The sequence below is a fragment of the Eptatretus burgeri genome, chromosome 11 (genome assembly GCF_056783735.1).
Source record: "Eptatretus burgeri isolate ZD-2024b chromosome 11, Ebu_testis_v1, whole genome shotgun sequence".
NCBI lineage: Eukaryota > Metazoa > Chordata > Myxini > Myxiniformes > Myxinidae > Eptatretus > Eptatretus burgeri.
The window spans coordinates 31,669,406-31,690,682 of record NC_140971.1 but is presented as its reverse complement, the minus strand read 5'-3'; the positions used below and the strand labels follow the sequence as shown (position 1 = coordinate 31,690,682).

Genomic DNA, 21,277 nt, shown 5'->3' with positions numbered 1-21,277 from the left:
ATGTGCTGGCCTTGCTTGCGATTCATTCGGCGCGGATCAACATGTCCGCTGCGCTACGCTGGTCACGTCACCTCACTAAAATATTTCTGATATCGAGCAGTATGCAAGTCAAATTTACATTATTGAATTATGAATAGGATTTAGTCTAACCAGTTGTTATTGCCAAGTCTTCCTTCGATGTCCTCCCGATCATCATGAACTCTGGGAATTTCATCGCCAGTTTCCTCTGCTTGCCCTGCTTCGGGCTCGAACTGGTAAGGCCGTATTCTATTTCCAGCTGCCTGAACTTCACCTCCCGTGACTGCGTTATCCGACAATTCTCCATCTGATTCAGACCAAAATCCTTCATTTCTCTCACACTCACCTTCGCTACCAGACAAATCAAAGTCCATGTCATCCATTATACAAAACCAAATGTTTGATCTCTTTTTAAAGCAGAAATGAACGAAGCAATTGAGTCGACGAATCAAATGTGGAAACGCACAGAAAGCCAATAGAATCACTTAGACCACCCACCCGAGTAATTTACTTGCAGCCTTTGTCATTCTGGAGATGACGTCATGTGGGTTACGCCCCTTTCAGTAGATTTCAGCAGAATTTTTAGGGGCGTTCCCAAAGAGGTTTTTTTTTTTAATATTTACATTTTACAGAACGAGTATTGTGAAAAAAAACATTGTCAGATCTGAAATCACGATGAAAAGCTCCGATAGGACATATATATATATATATATATATATATATATATATATATATATATATGCAATATAAGTACTTTTGGGTGTCATGGGGCATTTAAGCTCAGAGGTTCGCTAACTTAGTTACATCGAGATGCTTTATACTTGTCCACGGACCAAGCAACTCTACACAATGCTATTCCCTATTAAATTCTTCCATCTAACCCCACAACCGTAACAATATATATATATATATATATATATATATATATATATATATATATATATATATATATATATATATATATATGTATGAAAGAAAACCTTCAGTGACTTTTGGCCCAACCTGTATGTATATTGTATATATATATATATATATATATATATATATATATATATATATATATATATATATATATATATATATATATATATATATATATATATATATATATATATATACAATAATCATACAGGTTGGGCCAAAAGTCACTGAAGGTTTTCTTTTTTTAATATAACTTTTTTATTTTAAAATAAAAATTAATGAAATAAATTGCAAATTATAGTTTAATTCATGGAATTTGGTTTTGTTTCGATTAATTGTGAAAAATAATGTCCTGCAAATGGCCCCCATTGGCTTCTTCGCAAAGTGTTGCTCTTTCCAAAACGTGATCCATTACAGAGGACAAAACTCCTTGATCAATCGGTGCAATTTCCTCGGAAAGGTTGTTTTTCAATTGCTCTAGTGTCTGTGGCTTGTTGACATATACTGTACGTGAGCATTGAGGCACCCTGACAGCAAAAAAAAAATCTCTGGTCGTTAAATCTGGTGAACATGGAGGCCAATTAATGTTTCCAAAATCTTGAAATTATATGGTTACCAAAAACTGTACTTAACAAGTCCATTGTTAAATTTATTCATAATGAATCTCCCTGGTTTTCTTTGTCTGTAAAAAAACATAAAAAGAAAGAAATTAATAAAAAATATAAAAAAGTTATAAAAATAAAGAAAACCTTCAGTGACTTTTGGCCCACCCTGTACATACAGTATCCACATAGTCCATGGTTCTTTTCTTTTGTAGGCATGCCAAACTTTGTATGGCAATGGATCACACTGAAATTAAAATAACAGTGATTGTTTTGTTCTTTAAATATGCCTGGGAAATAAGAATTATCTTCAATGTTTTCTGTCAATATCTTTACAGATGGGAATGTGAGGCAGGCTGTAAAGTTGGGGATGAAGTAACGGCAGCATGGCAAGTTTTGACAGACTTTTCCCTGGAAGTGCAGCGAGATGTTGGCACAAGAGGTGTGCATGTGGCAGGTGAGTGAATCTGAAATTGATTTGAGAAGTCCTTGGTCAGCTGGGGATGTGATTCCACTTTTATGTTCGTGACAACACAAATATATCGTTCCATCTGATTGATCCATCCATTTTTGCGGTACAGCGTTGGCTCAAATAATAAATTGCATTCGGCTCAAAATTTATCTGCTTCTTCACCATATGAGAGAAATACAACAGCTTGTATGTGCAGTATTGTTTTTAAAAAGTTGTTATTGATTAGATTGTGCATAAGAAACATCCTGCAGCATAGGTGTATCTCAGGTGTGAGAGGACTGATACATTTCTACCTTCCAGGCAACCCTTCGTAGGTGTTATTGGAATTCTTTCTCTTCTCTGCATCTGGACTAACAACTGTGTGAGTTACAAATACCAATCCTTCATTTGCACTCTCCATATTTATTTGTATACGTAAAACTCTGACATTTTCTTTGAATTTAAATGATTCAAGAGGCCGTGGAATTTTTTGATCTCCTTTTTACCTTCACCAGCAAAGGAGGATGCAGCTTATGTTTTTCACCCCTCTTTGTCCGTCTGTTTGTCTGTGAGCAGGATATCTCAAAAAGTTATGGATGGATTCAGACGGAATTTGGTGGACATGTTGGGTGTATGACCAGGACGAAATGATTAGATTTTGGTGAAGATCCAGATCCAGAGACGAGAATTAAATTTTTTGTGGAAAGTGATTTTTCACCATTGAGAGATGGGGCCAAAGACAATATACTGTATGATATCTCAAAATATTGTGGGCGGGTTATGATAAAACTTGGTGGATGAGTTGGGTAGGTGACAAAAACAAGCCAATTCGATTTTGGTTCAGGTAATTTGGGTTCAGTTTCAGCACCCTCGAGGTGCTGAACGAGGAGTCGGAGCCGCTGGGATTACGGATTTCCTGGGTCAAAACTAAGATCCAGGCTTTCAATGACATCTTGGATGCTGCTGTCCTGTCTGTGCCTGTTTGTGGTGAGGATGTTGAGGTCGTGGAGAGATTCACTTACCTTGGCAGTGATATTCATGTCTCTGCTGGCTGTGAGTCAGAGGTTAATAGACGTCTGGGTCGGGCCTGGGGAGTCATGGATTCACTGGATAATGGGATGTGGCACTGCTGGTACCTGTGCGGGAGGACAAAAATCCGAGTCTTCAGGTCCTTGGTGCTTCCAGTCTTGCTCTATGGATGTGAGACTTGGACTCTGACCAAGGATCTGAGATGGAGACTTAATTCCTTTGGTACCAGGTCTCTTCGGAGAATGCTTGGTTATCGCTGGTCGGACTTTGTGTCCAACGAGCGGTTGCTGAGAGAGACTCAAATGAGCTTTGTTACCTGCATGGTCCGTGAGCGTCAGCTGCGGCTGTATGGCCATGTGGCTCGTTTTCCTGATGCTGATCCTGCTCACCAGATTCTCTCAGCGAGGGAGTCTCGTGAGTGGAGGAGGCCAATGGGCCGACCACGTGCCTTGTGGGTGCAGCAGGTTGATCAGCATCTCAAGGAGATGGGGATGGGCCTGGCATCTGCCTGGGGGATGACTAGATGGAGGCCCCTGGAGTTCCGGCGGAAAGTGGATGCAGCGACGCGCTGTTCTGGCGCATGCTCCCATACCTGACCTGACAGATGCAGATCCAGCCTATTAGTGCTAGCCCGTTGCCAGGTGGAGTGTGTGAGGTGCAGACGCACCCCCCTTTTGCCTGTGATGTTTTTCATATTAAATCCATTCTCACGATTTCCGTTGTGCAGCAAAAGATACTTCATAATGTATTCACAATGTGGTGACTGCGAGTAATCATTCCGTTGAAAAAGCCATCACACCTGTGTTAATTCATCCAGGACGAAGATTACTCGTATAAACAAAGATTGTTCGACACAACACGTGACTTTGATCACGTGACACCAGATTTGCATTGCACGGCACAGACAGTCGACATCGTTCTCCACCTTTTCATGTCAGCCTGATGTCTTTATTTGATCTTGTCTAGTTTTCTGGGACATTTGACTCTTAATAAGGTGCATTAAGCATTCCACACAAGTATAATCTGGATATTTGTGAAATTTTCGTTTCAATATTGTGTTTTCTACCTTGGCGCCTGGTGGGGAATGCGACGGCACATTGATTGTGACTCTCACTAATTGTGATAACACAAATGAAGTCCGTCGTGATCACAGTCATTTAGCTGGTCGCAAATCCGGACCGTTCAAAACAGAGTAAATGCCGACCATAGAATCAGTGTAAAATGGACAAGCTGTGTTACTTGTGAAAGGCTAAAGTGCTTTATGAATTCAATGTTGTGAGATTTTCGGTGCGGTACCTTTTTGAGTGTGACCACACAGTGTTTTTAGATGTTAAAGTAAAACATCTGCAATCGTCATAATGCAAGATTTGTTGATTTCCAACTAAAAGTATTGATGGGAACTCAGCACCATCCATCCATTGGGACCATAATCTGTGCAGAGCATTGGTGCTGCCTCAGCAATGTCCTGGGCTATCGGGCACACTCCTGGACAAGTTGCTACTCTGACACAGGATACCAGCAAGCTGGCACTCATTTTGCCACCCTCAGCAGGATGACAGGCCATCAACCCCACCTGGTATTAATTCAATGGAAGGATGGCGTTTGAGCTCAGGATCCTTGGATCCCAAGCCCACCACCCTAACCATTAAGCCAACACCATGCATATACTCAGCACTTACAATTCAACAGCACCTAGAGTTCAATTCAACAATTGCAACATGGCAGATCAGAGGAAACATAAGAGCTGGCAAGGGCAGAGTCTGGGGATATAATTTTTTTTCTCTCTAAAGTACCCAGGCTGGATTCGGGTCTGGATCTTCACCAAAATCGAATAAATTCTTCCTTGTCAGACACCCAACCCGTCCACCAAGATTTGACCGAATCCGTCCACAGCTTTGTGAGATATTGTGCTCTGCAGCACCTTCAGAAAGTATTCACACCTCTCGACTTCTGTTACATTTTGTTGGGTTACAGCCTGAATTTAAAATGGATTAATTTTTCTCACCGATCTACACAAAATACCCCATAATGACAAAGTGAAAACATGTTTTGAGAAAATTTTACTAATCAATTAAAAATGAAATGCAGAAATATCTAAGTTACAAAAGTATTCAGCTCCCCGAGTCAATACCCTGAAGAAGTGCCTTTGGCAGCGATTTCAGCTTCGAGCCTTCTTGGGTATACCTGCATCGGCTTTGCACATCTGGATTTGGGGATTTTCTCTCTTTTTTTTTTCCTTATAGATTTGCTCAAGCTCTGTTAAGTTGGATGGGAGTGTCAGTGAACAGCAATCTTCGTCTTTCCACGGATTCTCAGTGGGATTCAAGTCTGGGTTTTGGCTGGGCCACTCAAGAACTTTCATGTTGTTGAACTGAAGCCATTCCAGTGCTGCTTTGGCTGCATGCTTGGGGTCATTATCCTGTTGGAATGTAAATCTTTGCCATAGGCTAAGGTCTTTTGCACTCTGAAGCAAGTTCTCCTCAAGGATTTGCCTGTATTTGGCTCCATTCATTGTTCTCTCTATCCTTACAAGTCTTCCAGTCCCTACCACTGAAAAGCTTTCCCATAGCATGATGCTGCCATCACCGTGCTTCACGGTAGGGATGGTGTGAGATGGGTGATGAGCTGTGCTCAGTTTCCGCCAGATGTAGCGCATTGCCTTCAGGCCAAAGAGTTCAATTTTCATCTCATCGGACCATATAATCTTTCAGGTGCATTTTTGCAAACTGCAGGTGTGCTGTCATGTGTCTTTTTTTATTTATTTATCAGGAGTGGCTTCTGTATAGCCACTTTCCCATAAAGCCTAGATTTGTAAAGTCCTGCAGAGATTGTCGTCCTTCTGGTAGATTCTCCCAACTCAGCCAAGGAACTCTGTAGTTCTGTCAGAGTGGTCAGTGGGTTCTTGGTCACCTCCCTGACCAAGGTCCTTCTTTCATGGTTTCTCAGTTCGGTTGGATGGCCAGCTCCAAGAAGAGTCTGGGTAGTTCCATATTCTTTCCATTTCCTGATGATGGAGTTCACTGTGCTCTTGGGAACTTTCAACACTCTAGAAATTGTTTTATACCATTCCCCAGATCCTTCCTTTAAGTCTCCTCACAATTCTTTCTCGGAGTTCTATGGCAGTTCTTTGGAATTAATGGTCATATTTCTGCTCTGACATGCACCGTCAACTGTGGGACCTTATCCAGGAAGGTGTGTTTCACCCACAGGTGAACTCCAATCAAGTTGTTGAGACATCTCAAGGATGATCAAAGGAAATTCGATGCACTTGAGCTCAATTTGGAGTGTCGTAGCAAAGGGGTTGAATACGTATTGATGCTCCACTGAGATGGTATGGGGGTATTTCGTGTAGATCGGTGACAAAACATTTAAATTTAATCCATTTTAAATTCAGGCTGTAACACAATAAAATGTGAAAAAGTCAAGGGGTGTGAATACTTTGTGTAGGCACTGTATCTCGTTTTTGGCCTCATCTCCCATTGGTGATGAATCACTTTAAATCTCTCATATCTTTATCCGGACATGGATCTTCACCAAAATCTAATCAATTCGTCCTTGTCGCACACCCAATCTGTCCACTAAATTTAACCTGAATCCGTCCATAACTTTTTGAGATATCCGGTTCACACACAGACAGACTGGTAAAAACATAACCTCTGTGCACATTTGGTGACGGAGATAATTATGTTCAACGTCAAGGAAGTTTAACCCAAGTACATATAAATTGCAGACAATTGTGGATGAAGGGCATGCTATTGATAACAAATCACTTTTCATGAACGTAGATATAACCACAATTTGTATATCAAGCAATAGAAATGCAGATATGAATGTGATGATGGATTGTTTGTTTTTTCGCTTCGTAAGACAGTCGAAAATTTGCAAAGCCTATGTATGCCATATTCTCATCCCAGATAGTCTAAAGAATGCAGCAAATGATTGTATTGAAGCCTATAATTTCACATTTTCCTGAGGGGGGGTCCCTAAGAACCCCATCTGGGCCCACTGTATTTATGGGAAAATAAAACTTAATTTTTCTGGATTCACCACATTTTCTGGATTCTGCTTGGGAATCCACAACCACTAACACCAACAACAACGGTGTAAAGATAACAGTAGAATGGTGGGTGGACTAGTATGGGAAGGTGTAGAACAGACAAATTGGAGAATTACACTCCTTCCATGAAATAATCAGGGCTCCTTAATTACTTGTCCTTGCCCAGAGTTATATATTTGTACATAAGTAACTTTTAAACCTCACCTGAATGACAAACATCAGCTCCGAAGATCCACGGACTCATGATTTGCTGCACACTGTGGAGTCATCTTTTGTGGTTCTTGCGGTTTGATGGCTGCTCCATTCATTAAAGATTTACAGAACTTCAGATTCAAAACACATGTCAAGTCACAGACTATTAATCTGCTAATTATCTGTGTATTTACTGAAGAACTAAGAACAAGAAGGAATTGGGCAAGGACAGCTATTTATTTATTATTTTACATTTCCAGCACAAGGGAGTTTTATGCTTGTGTGGGAATAACGATGAAGTGTAGCAGCATTAAAAAAAAAAGTTATCATCTTTCCTACCACAAACACTGACCATATGTAATCAGTGCAGACTGTGCCATTCTAGGTCATACAGTCAGTACTCAACCTTCCTCAGAGCAGACATAATTGCTAACGCATTGGCAGAGGTGAGGTGGGGTTTGACCACACAATGCATTTCTTTGAAACATGAAGAAATAACTTGTATTTTATTCCTTATTATAGTTGTATCATTTAAGGAAGTTGTATAATTTCAGCCCTGGCAAGATAGTTTCAATGTCTGCGCAGTCGACTCGACATTGTCTAGCCCTGGTTTTGAATCCCGACCCAGCTATAAACTGTCATCTCAGTGTTTCACAGGCAGGGTGATCCACGAATGTGTGTTCTGTCCCTCGGTTGGACATTAAACTGAGTGTCCCATCTGCCAGCATGAGTTGGTGGACGTTAAACATCCCGCAGTGTCCTTCACAAAGAGTCGGCAAGTTGTCGCTGGAACCATGAACTAATTGCAAATTACTGCCATAACTACTGCTGGGAAGCCAATGACAGACCATCCAGCGTAACCCTTGCTCAGGAGGCTGCTTCAGTGGCACTGATGCCCTCCGAAGGCTAGAACAGCCATTGTTACTCACTGCAGAGTGCTCACAACCACATGCTGTTCCACCACATACTCAATGGTGTCTGTCTTAGTTTCACACCTTAATTACAACTCGTAACTATATTTGCTTTAGGGATGGCAAGGCAAAACAACCATTGAAATATTCCATGATGAAGCGGAGTCTCTGAGCCTGTTATTCTGGTATCACAGACAGGATGGTGCTTGCTTTCTGGATTTGTATCTTCTGCCCTCTCTTGGCTCAGCTCCCCCCCCACCCCCCAGATTTCTGCAGAGTGCACACAATCTGCTAGTAACCCTCTTCTTATTGAACTCCCAAATCCAGGTTCACTGCCACCTCCACTCATTTGTTCCTCTCTTTTCTCTCACATGTGGAACTGACCCTCCTCAGACTGTTCAATCTCGTTCTTCCCTCTAGGGCTTTAAGATGGCTGTTCACCCCATCCATACTTATGATCTCTTCTACCCCCTCATTAACCCTCCTTGAGCCCACCCCTTTCTTTGCAGGTTATTGTTTTACCCCCTCTCGTTTACCCTCTCACCCCCCACCTTCCTCTTCTTGCTGTGTTTGAGTTTGCATCCAGGTTGTTCACCCCCAAGTGCCCTCTTCCCCCTCCCTTGGATCTCATTAGTCCCTGTGCCCATTCTGTCTCGAAGTGGCTCTCAGTTATGTACCTCCACCTTGCTGTTGGTATGTTTCCCCCCTGCTCACGATGCAATGTCCCTGTCCATTTTGTGTTCTAGCTCTCCAACAAGCTTCGACTTTGTATACAAAAAACAATCAATCTGCACAACTATTTCTCATGCTTAAACAGCAGTGTACCGCGTCTTATAATCCATCATAGTTAATGACGACAAAAACGGAGTGACCAAGGGTTATCAGATGCAATGCTTTATTCAGACACAAATTCTGAAATTTATAGTTTCCCAGAAGTCCACATTTCTTGGCAAATGTTATTCAATCTTTTTTTTTTTTAAAGTAGACTATCCACATCCACAATGAAAGTCAGATTTTTTTGGAAAAGAGTGTTAAATGCATCAATAAATTTTAAGTCACTGTTTGTTTTGTTCAACTGCACCTTGTCACACATTCCAACAATGACTTTAACTTCTCATATAGTTTAATTTCAATCCTAATTACACCATCGAAACCAAGGCCATGACCATGAGCTGCCAACTACTTACAGAACCGAGCCTGGTGTTGGCTTATGGTTAGGGTGGCGACTTGGGATCCTGGTGTTGGCTTATGGTTAGCGTGGCGACTTGGGATCCTGGTGTTGGCTTATGGTTAGGGTGGCGACTTGGGATCCTGGTGTTGGCTTATGGTTAGGGTGGCGACTTGGGATCCTGGTGTTGGCTTATGGTTAGGGTGGCGACTTGGGATCCTGGTGTTGGCTTATGGTTAGGGTGGCGACTTGGGATCCTGGTGTTGGCTTATGGTTAGGGTGGCGACTTGGGATCCTGGTGTTGGCTTATGGTTAGGGTGGTGACTTGGGACCCTAGGGTCCTGAGTTCAAGCCCCGTTGGCCACTGAATTAATACATCAGGGGGTTGACTCAGCCTGTCATCCTTCCGAGGTCGGTGAAATGAGTACCAGTGTGTACTGGTAGAGGGGCATTGCATCAGCGACACAGTCGCGCTTCCAAGAAATGATAGCTACCCCGGCAGCCAAGCTGCCATACGCAAGAAGAAGAAAACTTACAGAACCGCAATGGTGACTGCAGCAGAAAAGCTCTGGCGGCATTGGTTAGAACCTTAAGGTCCACAGAATCAGTAAAAATAAATAAATTTTATGCCTCCACTGACGAAGTCTCCGGAGGCATTATGTTTTCAGGTTGTTAGTGTGTACGTACATACGTGCGTTTGTCCGTCCATGCTAATTTTCTCTATTTTCTCTGCAACCGCTTGGCCGATTGACACAACATTTTCAATGTAGGTGTGAAGACTCGTGTAGAATGTTTTAATGAACATTATGACATCATAGGTCACGAGGTGTGGCAGCCATGTTGGAAAAAGGAAGTAAAATTGATGACGTAATCGGTCATGTGGTTTGGCAGTACAGCCATTTCTTTTTAACATAAAAAAAACTTTCAAAAATCTTCTCCGAAATAGCTGAACAGATTGAGGGGAAACTTTAAAGGTATGATCGCCTATCCATGAGGAACAAAACGTTCTCCACCTATGACATCATAAGTTGCAAGGTTTGGCAGCCATATTGGATTTACCCTAAAAGCTCTAAAAATCATCTCCAGAATGGCTGGACAGATCGATCGGAAACTTCACATACATCCCCCAAGCCTTATGGATACCAGGGTGTTCACGAATAATTAATAGGTCACATGGTCTGGCAGCCATATTGGATTGAACAAAGATTTTATAAACATTATTTCTCTTGAACGGCTTCATTAATCGACGTGAAACATCACAATTATGATGTCGTAGTCATGGGGAATATATGTTTTAAATTTCAACCTGATCGGATAGATGGTTTGATAGTCAGAATTATTTACTATTTTGAATCTGGGTTTAGGAATTTAAATCAAACTTAGAACAGGTATGTATAATGATGTAATAATGTGAGCAGAGGCATATCTGGCGACGTCGCAATGGCGAAGAGTGCCCTTCTAGTTTTGATGTGATTATATTGATTTTAAGTACTGAACAAAAAACTGAATGTGTTTTTTAATTCTAATAATTTTTTGAGGTATTACAGTTAAACCAGAGTTGGTGTCAAAGCCACCCAATGCTCGCCTGTTTATACATTTATCGTTTTTAAAAGACTAGTCTAATAATATTTTTTATAAAGCATTGCAGTGAAGTCTGATCCAAATAATTTTAAAGCAATATATGAATTTGTATATTGTAATCAGTAAAAAATAGTGTGGTAGATAAAAACATTAGAAAGGAAAAAACTTTAACGTTGATATGCTACAAAAATGTTAAGTTCAAAACAGGTCAAAAATTTAAAACATTTGAAATTATTTTTTAATTTCAACTTCACTACATCAATAGTATACCCCAAGGGAACCTCCTTGCCAAATATCAGCATCCTAGTACACATATTAAATGAATGGCAAGCTTCTAAATAACTTGCACCAAAAACCTTAACATTTTCACGCTCACGCTCTCGCTGGGGGTATTGCTATAACTCTCTGTTCTTCGAACAGGCGAGCTAAAAAGCAAACCTGTCTGGTACTGCCCTAAAAAATTCCAGGCAAACTCCCACGATGTAATCGAGGGAAAGATTGTCAGCACGCAATGGATAATGGGCGCACAACTCACTTCAGATTTGTCAGAAAGTGAATGTGACGAACAATTTTCTGATCAAGAATCCCCAGATTACGACTATAGTCAAAATCATTGTGTATTAGTGGCTGTCAGACCGTAGGCCTACATGTATGAACTCAAGGTCTTGATGATATTATGGGAGGGGTAGGGACAATTGAGTGTTTTATTGGGGAGGAGTGGGGCCAATCGAGTGTAAAAGGACACCGACCAAATAACAATAAAACTTTCCTTTCAAGATATTTATTCAAGAAAATAACAATGATTTATTGTTCATTTTGAACAAGTAAAGCTATATCTATTCATTAAACCAAACATGATTTTCTGATTTTGTGGACTTTTAAGGGTGTTCAATGCACATGAAGCACCCCAGTGATGGTAAGGTCTCGTAGATACAGGTGGAAGAGCCTTGAGGGTGCTGACCGCCATGGGAGGTACATGCGGGCGTGTCATTCGAGTGTAAAATGCACAGTGTAATTATAACAGACTCGTCAAGGGAGACAAAAATACTGCTGAATCAAAAACACCACTAATCAATCTCTTTGATCCCTCTCCTTTCTTCCATATCTTCTCAACTGCCACTGGTGCATCTCTTAATTGTCTCCGCTTGTTTCAGCACGAGTTCCTGCCCAAACAAATCCACCAAACAGTGGGTCAGTTAAGTTCAACAGCGAGTTTGACTCCTCATCCAGTCATGGAGAATGTTCATGCAAATGCATGTTCAAATGTGCAGCTTTCTGCAGTTTGCTAGTTAGCGCAGATGGTGGTGAATAGTTTGGAAGAAATTAATAACGGATTACAAACCCAAATGCCACCTGTTAGCCATCTAATATTTGCCATGTATTTCTAATAATACAATATTTGCATTCTGAATGGAATTGTCATAACAAAAGTATGACTACAAGATGCCATTTATTTAATTACATACACACAAAAGTCGCAATCTTTCCTAACATTATTGCTTACAGTTACTCAAAGTAATCCCTGTTATTTTAATTGGTATCAAGTTGTCTCATTGTAGGAAAGCAGATAATTTGGACTGTATCTATTGTTAAAATTCAGTTGATTAGTAGCGTACCTGATGGTCACTTTTGAAGCTCATTCAGAAATTTAATTCTTCTTAAATCCGCTTTCAACTTCAGACAATAGGTTATTGTAATATGGGATCATATTGAGCGATTATGCAGAGGATGTTCCTGCACCTGCCATTGCCATGCAACCTGCTGGGTTGTCACAATGGCAATGATACTGCACCTCAAATCTGTGTGGGTTATTTGATCAGAGAATGGATGGGCTTTTCACAAATACAAACGAACCCACCAAAGCGTCCACAGTAAGGTGTGCACAAGATGATCAGTTTGCAGCACTTCTTGAACACAAGAACATGGCTGAGATCTCACGCATGGCTTGTTCATTCTGTATGGATGTAATCATGTGAGAATCGTTGTTCTGCCACCTTTGAATGCTGCAACCCATCTTGAAGCTGTTCTGTGTGGCAAAGCACTTCTTCCACAAGCCTCGCCAAGCCCTTGTGGACGACTATGTCCCATAAGGATCTTTATCAATGAATGCTCTTGTTTGCTGAACTTCATCAGTGCGATCCTTTGCAGATGTGCAAACAAACAGTTGTCAGAAATAATACAATACTATGAGAGCATGTTGAAAAGTAATGCCTCTTATTCTTTTTCTCCAAAATAGATACATTTATTTGAATGAAACTAAGCACAGTCCACACAATAGTTCTTCCGGCCACTGGGTAGGAAATTTCATGATTCTGACACTGTCTCAGTCCTATGTTGGTTAAGATGGCAGAGGGTAGAACGACATTGTCAGTGTTGTGCAACATGAAGCGCTGGAGATGAGAGTTGGGATGACTGACTTGAGATGACATGATTGGAGATGACTTGAGATGAGAGTTGGGTGCACCATTTTGATCGTGAGAGTAAGAGATATTATCAATGGAGATGTTCATAAAGAATCACCAGCCCTGACTTAGCTCCGTCATATTTTCATCTCTTCCCCAAACTTAAGGAACACCTTCATGGAAAACATTTTTCTTCTGATGATGATGTCAAGGCTGCTGTGAAGTGCTGGTTCAGTCAGCAAGATGTACAGTTCTCACATGATGGTATCACAAAACCACTTGAACGTTGGCAGAAATGTGGTGATTATGTTGAGAAATATATTGTTACGAATTTGGGAATTCGATCGCACCCAACATTCAGGTTCTTTTCGTCAGCTATGTCGATAAGTGCTTGTTCCCGAGAGAGCTCACCTTCCATTGTTTAAATGTTCAGAAATCGATTAGATGTGCTGCGGATCGATTTAATAGTTAGGGAGCGAAACAATGGAGACATCCTTCCCCTCTTCTGCGAAGAGAAAGAACCACCCTGCAGTCCCGTGACTCATGATGTCAACAACTCCCTCCCACCCGTGGTTGAGTGGGGGATGGATCACGAGGGCATGAGTCACGCCGGGCGCAGGGGAGGGGAGCGGAGAAGGATAAAGAGAAAATCCTTTCTTGGTTCGTGTGCAGAGTTGGAGAAGGGAGTTGAGGGCTGCGTCGTTCAGCAGACCTTCGGGTCCTGTTTGGCTTGGGTTAGGGTTGAGGCCTTCGGAAGCTTTTTCCTTCTGCAGAGGAGTTGTTCAGCAGAGCTTCTGGTCCTGCTTGGCTCGGTAGGCTTTTTGGAGAGCTGTTTTGTTTGGAAGAAAGTTGAGCCGGTTGCTCGGCTCGAGCTGCGAATGGTGGCTTCTTCTTCGTCTTGGTTCATGGAGCTCTTTGTTCTCCATCTTGGTTCCCGGCTTGGTGCGACTCATCGACCTACGGGAAGGATCGGCGCCTCGTCTCACCAGCATGTGTTGAGAAGCACGGGAGGATTTGCGGGAGCTCGGGAAGGATTGTGGCTCACGGCGATTGGATCTAGCTCACTCTCGCTGGAGCCTGGGTCGAACAACTTGAAGACCACACGAGGTGGAGAGGTTCGAGATGGGCTCTGGGTTTCAGCTCACCTGTCCTCCAAGCTGGAGCTCGTTATTAAAGGCCTCAGCCACTATTTTTTGGGTGTGTGTGTGTGCTTACGTGTGTCCATGGGCCCATCTAATAAGTAGGAAATTGTTAAGTGCTTTGTGTGCTGTAAATGATTGTATTGCATTTCGTAAAGTCAGTATAGTTCTGCTATTACGTGCTTCCCTTGTTCCCCATGATTATTAATAAATACCCCAATTGTAAAATGTTTTCAGCTCGTCGCGTCCATTCCCTCATTGACTGAACATTTCGTGCATTGGGAGTTAGAAAGCCGTTGGTTTGCCATAAAAGGGGGACATTTGGACCGACGGTTCTCGGCGATGAAGCCGCTCGGAATCGCGCACGGACAAGCTCGCCTCGGCGGTTTGTTCCGTACGAGATCCGTCGAGGGTGGAATACCCCGGTAGTTGGATCATGTGGGTATTTAGGTACAGTGAAGATTGGCAATCGACCCTACCCCACGTGATCTGCCGATTGGCGTATTTCGGTTCTTGTACAAGGACCCGTCGCTCAGAGTTATCCGGGTGGCGATCGAAATTCCGGGCGATCGGTCAGGCCGACTCGACTTGCGGCTCCGTTCAGAGCGGTCGGTTGGCAGCCGACCCCCTGGCCTATAAACAACTGGTTGTCAGGAGTGCGATTCGGCCCCCTCCGCCTCCGTAGCAAAATTCACGGAGTCGGATCAGGGGTATACGGAGCAAACCCCCCCCCCCCGTGTCCCCAAATTACGAGGGTTATAAATTTTATTCCCAGCACGTAAAATGTTCAGCCAAGGCGAGTTGAGCCAGGTGGGTAGTGAGGTGGATGTGGAGTTAATGGAACCAGAGGCCCAGGATGAATTCACCGTGCAGGACTCCGTTATGCAGGTTGAACTTTCCCCGCAAATAAATGAAGAGCCCGAAATGGGCGCGGCGGTGGCGGCGGTGTATGACACCCCCCCTCCCCTCCTCCGCCAAAATCCCTCCCCGCTCCCAGCGAAACCGCGACCGACAATGGCGGGTCGGTCCGGCTGGAGCCATCGGCCATCGCACAAAATGGTGGAGATGATCACACAAGAAATGAAAAAAAATGCGCGCGATTTGATGGATTGTATCGATGCGCACACGAAGGCATTCAGGAGGGATATGCAAAGCCTGCAGGCGGCCATAATGGCATATGCGTGCAACGAAACGCGGACGACGGATCTCAAAATGGCGGCGCCACGTGCTGGAGCGAGTGAGCTGGGAGGGAGTGCAACGGCTGTCCGGCCCGCGATGGAAGCGGGGGAGGACAAAGTAATTCGGGAGACGCGTAACACGAGACTCGTGCAGTGACAGAGAAAGTGACGGTGACACAGAGGGAAAATTAAATGGGGTGACGGAGACGTGTATAAGGCACGTAAAGAAGAAGGAGATAGAATTAACAGAGACACGAAGGGAGACGCAGGAATTAAAATAAACCGACGGACAATGAAGGGGAGCTCGGGAATGTCTCGTGACCCGGTGCAAGCAGCCGGATAGCCTCCTTATGAAACGAGGGGAGGGAATATTCCCCCTTGAAGCGGATCTCGACCAGGTGGGTCCGCTCGAGCTTCGTGAGGTAGAGGGGGCGAGTGCTCTTGACGGGTACACACGGAGCTTGGGGGGTGTGAAGGCCCCGGGACCCCTCGTGGTAGAGTGAATCCTCAGTGTGGTCGGCCCGGTATGTGTGTGCACGAGTGTGGCGGAATGTGTGCTGAAAAGCGCGCATAGCATGAGTGAAAGGCGTTTTGTGAGTGGAACCGTGTGTGTGAGTAATATGGTGTGCGTGGTTGCGAGTGTGCCAAAATGCGTGCTTCCCAGCACACCGTGTGTGGTTGAAACACTGTGTGTGAGTGAAACCACCTGTGCAAGTGGAAGGCCGTGTGTGAGTGGAACCGTGTGTGTGAGTAATATGGTGTGCGTGATTGCAAGTGTGCCAAAATGCGTGCTTCCCAGCACACCGTGTGTGGTTGAAACACCGTGTGTGAGTGAAACCACCTGTGCAAGTGGAAGGCCGTGTGTGAGTGGAACCGTGTGTGTGAGTAATATGGTGTGCGTGATTGCAAGTGTGCCGAAATGCGTGCTTCCCAGCACACCGTGTGTGGTTGAAACACCGTGTGTGAGTGAAACCCCCTGTGCAAGTGGAAGGCCGTGTGTGAGTGGAACCGCGTGTGAGTGGAACCACGTGTGTGAGTAATATGGTGTGCGTGGGTGAAAAGGAGTGCCTTAGTAAAAGGCCGTGTGTGAGAGAGACAGCGTATGTGAGGGAGATGACGGTCGGCATGCGGGAAGGCGCAGCCGCGCCCCCGAGTAGAAGTGTCATGGCAAGGTGTGTGAGCGTCGTGGCACGCGGGAGTTTGTGCGCGAGATTGCGACGAAGACAGTGCCTGATGGTGGACAAAGGCCGAGTAGCGGCCGTAGCTGTTTTTTGGGACCATGCCGGGTTTGCACGGCAGCGCGCTCGGGGTCCGTGCTGTGCGATGCACGAGGCCGCCACGTGCGCGCCTGCGGGAGTGAAGCCCGGTCCGGAAACGCTGCGGTGGATTCGAGCCGACCCCGCAGACGGACAGAAGGTAGGCTGGGATATGGATTTGGACCGGATGGGTTCTCCACGCGAGCGTGATTGCAAAGCTCCAACGAGTAGAGCACCTGTGTTCGCGTGGGGAACCCCTCGAAATCCGAGGGTTGTTTTTAATGCGCAGGGTGACGTCGTGGCTGCACGTATGGTTGGAATCCGGCAGGAGGGGAATCCCTGCCGGATGGTACCGTCCGAGGAGGGACGAGGTGCGCGAAGCACGAGCAGCTGCCATGACGTCACGGAGAAAGGAGTGCAGGTTGCGAGTTTCCGCGCTGGTGCATGCATGAAAAAAAAAAAAGCAAGCCTCGCTTCGGGTGAACAGGATTCCTTGGGCAAGGGGTGAAAGCCCCCCCTCCCCCCTGCCACAGGATACTATGAGTTAGGGGGATGGGTTAGCGATAGTTAGACCGGCTTCATGGGGACGTGAATTGTTCCTCATGGAGCCCGTGGAATCGATTAGTTAGAGGGATTTCATTTTAGATTTAGGAAATAGGAATTTTTGGATTTTTGGAGACGTGGACAGACTGGAAATGTGTAGTGGAGACGTAGCTTAGCTATGCAGAGTAAATGGAACATGCATGAGATTTAAGGGATGACGAGGGAGCACGAGTTAGTGAGGGGATTTAGTTAGAAGGATGGCAGTATAGAGTGTTGGTGTGAGTTGTGAAATGGAAAGTGTGTGAGGAATGAGTGTGGGACAGTGGGCCCAAGTGTGTGAGTGGAGCGAATGTGGTATGCATGGTGCGATGACTGATTGGGGGGAGGAGTGATTCCCATCCAAGTGACCCCGGGGTCAGTTTAATGTTAGCTCGTGGGTTATTCAAATTTAGTAAAAGGAGGTCGTTTTGTTGGTGTCGAGAGAAGGCACAAAACCCATTTGGAGGGGTGCAGGAGTTCATGGACCGGCTGGGAGCGTGGCTGTGGAAAGGTGAGTTTTGTTTAGTGGGCACCCCGGGCACCGAACTAGTCGGCCAGAGTAGGCCAAGGGCCCAAGAGGGGCCGGAATAGTGTAGTGGGCACGGGCGACCCGTCGGAAACGGGACCCGTAGCGCCAGAATGCCACGGGGGGCAGTGTAGTGGGCACGGGCGACCCTCGGAAAGGGACCCTGGCCATCGGAGAGGAGCAATGCCAGAGAGGGCAACCCCCCGTGTTTATATGGAGCAGCTAGGCTCGGAGGCAGCCTGCGGGCCTGGGGGTGCCATTGTTAGAGTTCGGCAGAGGGGGAGTTCCTGTCAGTTGAGCCACGCTGCCCAGCCAGGAAATTGTGCGAGGACAGGAATGAAAATTCGAGGGCAAGGCCCAAATTTATAATGGACACCAACACAGGCGACAGGAATCATGGTTTTTCGAACATAGTTTCAAAGTGTGAGGCATTTTTGGAAAGCCCCGGGGTAGTTTCAGGTGTAATAAATGTTAGGGTAGTTAGGAGATGTACCCCTTCACACCATCCATCCCTTCGCTCGTTGCAGGCCGCTGGACTCATCTTGGTAGATTGCTAAACTCTGAGGAGGTCATTCTGAGGCTTCGTTGGGCCTCGAGACAGGACGCGAGTCTCTCCCTATTTCCTCCAGAGAGGGAACGTAGGGGTTGGGAGTAGGCTAGGTGGACATGATCGGCTAGCCGGACAATGACGATAAAGGGGGTTAGCGAACCGATTATAAAAATAAAGAGGGGTGAAATTTTGTTGTGTTTTTTAGCAAATTCAGGGAGTGGGTATGGACAGAGACAGGCAAAGGCGATAGAGTGGGGGAGACAGTAGGCTCGGTCCAAGCCTGCCCTCAGAGCGGCTGGCACCACCGCACTCCCTCCAGACCTGATGGAACCACACCAGAGGCCAGCCAGCTTCACCTGCTGGCCTTTTGTGCTGCAGCCGCCTGTTCTGCATGGGCTTGCCTTGCCATGCCGAGTTTGCCTGCCTCTGCCATGACCCCATGCTTGCTAGCCCTTGCTTGCGTTTGCCCCTGTGTCCATCCATCACCATGTGCACCAGGAACATCCAGTTTTGCAAGGACTGCCCTGCAGGCAGCCCGTGCATCCATCATGCTCATTTGTGTTTTGCGACCATCTCCATCCATTCCCCTGCATCAATGAACTTTGAAATGACTTTTGCCTTTCCCCTTTCTCAGATCACAAGTCCTGGGCCATGGTTAAGTAATGGATAAGTCAAATGAAAATTGTAAATACGTGGAACCTCACCTGCATGTTTGTTTTAGCGCCGGCAATTTTAGTTAAGTTGGCCGAATGAGTCTGAGAGTTTGTTTAGTTAGTTACGCAGCGCATTTGGTTATTTATTTTTGGGACACGTATAAAGATATGTCGCACTCAGGAATCCGAAGGTAGAACGTACTCAGGGAAAACTTACACATGCTGGTCACACGAAAATTTGACGACTCGGGACGAGTCTGTAAAAAGGGGAGGGGGTAGTATTACGAATTTGGGAATTCGATCGCACACAACATTCAGGTTCCTTTCGTCAGCTATGTCGATAAGTGCTTGTTCCCGAGATAGCTCACCTTCCATTGTTTAAATGTTCAGAAATCGATTAGATGTGCTGCGGATCAATTTAATAGTTAGGGAACGAACAATGGAAACGTCCTTCCCCCTCTTCTGCGAAGAGGAAGAAGTGCCATTCCGTCCCATGATTCATGATGTTAACAGCTCCCCCCCCACCCGTGCTTGAGCGGGGGATGGATCACGAGGGCATGAGTCACACCGGGCGCGGGGGAGGGAAGCGGAGAAGGATAAAGAGGAGATCCTTTCTTGGTTCATGTGCTGAGTTGGAGAAGGGAGTTGAGGGCTGCGTGGTTCAGCAGACCTTCGGGTCCTGTTTGGCTTGGGTTAGGGTTGAGGCCTTCGGAAGCTTTTTTGCTTCTGCAGAGGAGTTGTTCAGCAGAGCTTCGGGTCTTGCTTGGCTCGGTAGGCTCTTTGGAGAGCTGTTTTGTTTGGAAGAAAGTTGAGCCGGTTGCTCGGCTCGAGCTGCGAATGGTGGCTTCTTCTTCGTCTTGGTTCGTGGAGTTCTTTGTTCTCCATTTGGTTCCCGGGTTTGTGTGACTCATCGACCTCTTCTTGGAGGTGGTTCCTCGGGGAAGCGACGCATTGACGGGAAGGATCGGCGCCTCGTCTCACCAGCACATGTTGAGAAGCGCGAAAGGTGGTTCTACGGTGAAGCGACACATCGACGGGAAGGATCGGCGCCTTGTGTCACCAGCACGTGTTGAGAAGCGCGGGAGGATTCTCGGGAGCTCGGGAAGGATCGCGGCTCACGGCGATTGGATCCAGCTCGCTCTCGCTGGAGCCCGGGTCCGAACAACTTGAAGACCATACGAGGTGGAGAGGTTCGAGATAGGCTCTGGCTTTCAGCTCACCTGTCCTCTGAGCTGGAGCTCATTATTAAAGGCCTCAGCCACCATTTCTTGAGTGTGTGTGTGCGTACGTGTGTCCGTGGGCCCGTCTAATAAGTAGGAAATTGTTCAGTGTTTTGTGTGCTGTAAATGTTTGCATCGCATTTCGTAAAGTCGGTATCGTTCTGCTCTTACGTGCTTCCCTAGTTCCCCATTATTATTAATAAATACCCCAATTGTTAAATGTTTTCAGCTCGTCACGTCGATTCTTTCATTGATTGAGCATTTTGTGTGTTGGGAGTTAGAAAGCCGTTGGTTTGCCGTAAAACGGGGACATTTGGACCGACGGTTCTCGGCGATTAAGCCGCTCAGAATCGCGCACACGACAGGCTCGCCTCGGCGGTTTGTTCCGTACGAGTTCCGTCGAGGGTGGAATACCCCGGTAGTTGGATCACGTGGGTATTTAGGTACATTGAAGATTGGCAATCGACCTTACCCCACGTGATCTGCTCATTGGCGTATTTCGGTTATTGTACAATAATAAATAACCCGTGGCTCGGATTTATCTGGGCGGCGATCTATATTCCGGGCGATTGGTCCGGCCGACTTGACTTGCAGCTCCATCAGAGCGGTCGGTTGGTGGGCGACAACCCTGGCACCGTAACAATATATGCACCAAGGTAGAATAAAGATTAATGTTAGTATCTGTCTTTGTTTCATTCAGATATCTTTACCTATTTTGCAGAAAAATAACGAGGCATTACTTTTCAACACGTCCTCGTACATCTTTTAACAGCCTCAATTATTCCCACCTTCTTTGGGGTCAGCCAGGGAAAAGCTTTGGCACAAATCTTTCACAAACTTA

General features: G+C 45.3%; 1 protein-coding gene across 2 annotated transcripts in view; it reads left to right on the top strand.

The window, feature by feature from the left end:
* LOC147016773 (thrombospondin type-1 domain-containing protein 4-like) overlaps nt 1-21,277 on the top strand; it is a 174,729-nt gene that overhangs the window by 29,431 nt on the left and 124,021 nt on the right. For both annotated transcript variants that reach the window (XM_085845751.1, XM_085845752.1), the window contains 2 exons: nt 1,880-1,998; nt 2,314-2,374. In XM_085845751.1, coding sequence (XP_085701877.1) covers nt 1,928-1,998; nt 2,314-2,374 — 132 coding nt within the window. In that variant the 5' untranslated portion in view covers nt 1,880-1,927. The remainder of the gene's footprint in view (nt 1-1,879; nt 1,999-2,313; nt 2,375-21,277) is intronic.